General features: G+C 39.0%; 1 protein-coding gene across 1 annotated transcript in view; it reads left to right on the forward strand.

Annotated features, from left to right (window-relative positions):
- Window positions 1–3,877, forward strand: part of gns (glucosamine (N-acetyl)-6-sulfatase) — a 14,692-nt gene that overhangs the window by 3,271 nt on the left and 7,544 nt on the right. Inside the window, 4 exon segments of the mRNA XM_015404757.1 lie at window positions 404–666; window positions 2,787–2,852; window positions 2,926–3,024; window positions 3,118–3,285. Of these exon segments, the coding sequence (XP_015260243.1) occupies window positions 404–666; window positions 2,787–2,852; window positions 2,926–3,024; window positions 3,118–3,285 (596 nt within the window).

The raw sequence follows: 3,877 nt of genomic DNA on the forward strand, positions 1-3,877 counted from the left end.
ATTTAGAAAAAAAAAAGCATTTTAGGGATGAATTCGAAAATGCAATGGTTGGAACAGCTGCTTCCCTACAACAATATTTTATATTTTCAATTGTCCTTTTCTAAATTGTTTTTCAGATTAAATTTTGTGAATTTCATTCTTTCCAATTTGTGTTGCAGATTATATTCTCTTCCCCTCTAGCCCAGTACAAACTTTCAGTCTTAACCAAAAAAAAAGGTGGTGCTAACGTTCAGCAGACCAATAGAAACGCGTTGTTGCTTCTCTCTCCAGAGGAAAGCCAGAAGTGATGGAATATGATCATTGAAAAGAACAGAATTTGTAAAACTCAATCTGAAAAATGGAATAAAAAAAAATACTATTTAAAAAATGAAAATATGAAAAATTTGAAAATAAACCAGCAAAGTTACTCTTAGAATCTTTTTTTTATTATGATTAAAAAACGTTCCTCCTGTTTCTCAGTTTGTCGCCAGTCCGCTCTGCTGCCCGAGTCGGGCCAGCATCCTGACTGGGAAATATCCCCACAACCACCACGTCATCAACAACACGCTGGAGGGGAACTGCAGCAGCACGGCGTGGCAGAAGAGCGAGGAGCCCCACACCTTCCCTGCTCTGCTGAATACCCATGGAGGCTACCAGACCTTCTTCGCAGGGAAATACCTCAACCAGGTAACCAGGTCTAAATGACTGACTGGGTTAAACGGTGTTCGTGAAAATGGTAAAAAGTTTGGGTTTTGTGGTTTTCAAAGGCGTTCTGCCATCATTCAGCACCACTATTAGAGAAATGTAAAAATCCTTTATTGCAGCATCCTGACATGGGCAATGTGGAGTCAACAAGTCATCTCCATGTCATGTATTTGTTCTACCCAGCCACTGAAGCAGGTGAGTCCAATCTGCACAACAAATTAACCTGTGCAGATTGGACTCACCTGCTTAAGTGGCTGGGTAGATTAAATACAGGACATGGAGATGACTTGTTGACTCCACATTGCCCATGTCTGGCAGCATCAGAAATCTTTAAACTGTATAAAGATTTAAGCTTATATAATTTGAGCACGTTCAATGGTTGAAAGACCAACATCCCCACATCACTACACATCTTCCTCCATACGTAACATTAAACATCAGGAACTTTTCTACATTCAAGTCTTTGTTTTACTCAACTTGGAGCGTTTGTTGCAGAGAAACTAATTTTGTGTCTCCTGACCAAAACTGACGGCTTTTGAAGCTCCAGTAGAGTTTAGAAAATTCCTCGTTTATGTTTGTGATAGTAGAAGATTAAATCCTCTCTTCAAACATTTGATGAAATTTCAAGTATAAAAAGGTCTTTTAAGCATTTCAAGATGTTTTTAACTCATACAAGGTTCTGACATCTGGCAAAAAAGAGGCCCTCAGTATCATAGATACTCCACTTTACCTAACAATGAGCATCAGGATCTTTCCTCCATACACAACATCAATAGGACTCTAAAAGTCTTTATTGCAAACTCAATAAGGTTGTCAAAAACCACCCCTGAAGCCAATGTCAAGACACTTGCACAAGTCCCCACTGCTGTTCTGTATAGGTCTGAACCCCCTCAGCCAAATAATCAAAAAGACTGGCTACGGGTACCGACTCAGGAACAGGGCCACCATCAGTCACCTGCTCTACATGGATGACATCAAGCTGTAGTGAGACATGGACTCACTGATCCATACATCCTACAGGGGATGTACCACCAAAACATAGCCGAAGTGGTGGATATAATATGTTAGGTAAAAGTGAAAAAAAGAACATGAGAAACTATAGAAATACCAGGAGCTCAGAGAAGAGCTGGAGGAAACCTGGAAGGTTAGGTGATACCCGTGGTCATAGAGGCACCCCTGGGGCAGTGACCCCCAAATATATCAGACATTTGGTCCAGAAGAGTTCAGTTCTACGAACAGCAAAGATACTGGCAGAACCCTTAAGCTGTTTTAGGGAAACATTAAAATAAAATGTGGAACTATATATTTAATATCAGTATTATGAACAATACTCTGACAGACTGTCTCTGTTTTTAGGTGTTGTGTCTGGCTGCAATGTTGTAAATATTTAAAGATGATATTAAAAAAAAGAGTCAATAGTGGATCTGATTATGAATCCTAAACAATTTTTCAAAAATTGTAATATTGTTAAAAAAAAAAAAAAGTTTGTTTTTCCACATTTTTCAGAAAGTGAAACCTGAATAGCAAATGACATTCATATGAGTAAATCACCTCTCCTTCCACACTTTTTCCTTCCACTAAACGCTTTATTTCCTTGGATCCAGCTTTCTGTGACCTTTAGTGATCTTCTAGACGTCGGTCCAGAGGGCAATAATGTTTCTTAGGATTGTTGGGCCTCCTGATCCAGACTGGGAGACCAGTCAGAGACTCAGGAAACCTTCAGAGGGTTTTCAGTTAATATCTAGTTATTCTGGGACATTCCATATTTCCAATTTTGAACTTCTTCACTATGTAAACCATAATCATTTATATGGATTGATTCATTATATAAAAGAATTAAAGACTATAAATATTTCATTCTGTCCACATGTGCTATTTAGGCAAATTATCCTTAATTGGTTCGTAAGTCAATCCACACATTAAGCGACACAGAAGCTCTTTCAAACTGGGAACCATTTCATTCACAAGTCACTGATATTGGTTCATTGATCATTTCAATCTGATTTAATCTACATTTTTCTATCTACGTTCCTCCAATGTCTTTTCCTTTTTGTAACGACCTGGAAGAACCCAAACACGTCTGTCTGGTTTATGTCTTCCAGTATGGACACTCTGGTGCTGGTGGAGTGGAGCATGTTCCTCCAGGCTGGAGCTACTGGGTGGCACTGGTAAGACTGGGAGTTCAGCCTCAGAGGAAGAGGTCATCCAAATATATTTAAAGGGATATTTTTTATTTTGCAGGAGAAGAACTCTAAATATTATAACTACACTCTGTCTGTGAATGGGAAGGCTCAGAAACATGGAGCAGACTACAGCAGAGACTACCTGACAGATGTGCTGGTGAGACGCCTCATCAGCAGAACCCTTTAAATAATGTTTCCAGTTTACTACTGTGATTAATTTACCAGTTTCTGATGTTTCTTTCTCTCCAAGGCCAACAGATCTTTAGACTTCCTCCAGTATAAATCCAGCTACCAGCCGTTCTTCATGATGGTGTCCACGCCAGCCCCCCACTCCCCCTGGACCGCAGCTCCTCAGTACCAGAACCGCTTCAACGACACCAAGGCCCCCAGAGACCCCAGCTTTGATGTCCATGGGAAGGTGACTTTTAATGTTCAGCTGAAACCAAACGTTTTCATGTACCGTAGAAAGTAGGTATGGAAAGCCAAATGTGACACATTAAATAGTGGAAACAACAGTTAAAAATGAAAAAAGATTTCAGTGTGACCTGAAATGCATGCATCCAATTAAGTAAGCTTTCTTTAATTTAATTGTAGAACAAACTTTTTTTTTTCATCTCTGCCACACAGACTGTTTCTATTGCTACAAGAAAGTCGGTCATCATGTCTTAGACTGTAAACTGATCTGCAGCCGACGTTTTAAAAGTGCTTTAGAAGTTAAAAATTTTAAATGTATTTAAAAATATACATTTTAATCATGACTGAAAAATATTTTATTGGAAATGTTGTTAGATTCCCTGTTGATCGGTCAATTAAGACTTCAGTTTAGATTTATATTTCTAATTTAAGTTAAATCATGACGATGAATAAATAAATAGGGTTTTTTATTTTGGTGGGGAGTCACAAAATATGAACTTATGAACAGTTTCTTAGAGAGAGGGGGAGGAGCTCAGTCATCCGGGGAGGACTCAGAGTAGAGCTGCTGCTCCTCCACGTCGAGAGGAGCCAGTTGA

This window comes from Cyprinodon variegatus, unplaced genomic scaffold (assembly GCF_000732505.1).
Source record: "Cyprinodon variegatus isolate N-32 unplaced genomic scaffold, C_variegatus-1.0 Scaffold1851, whole genome shotgun sequence".
Lineage (NCBI taxonomy): Eukaryota > Metazoa > Chordata > Actinopteri > Cyprinodontiformes > Cyprinodontidae > Cyprinodon > Cyprinodon variegatus.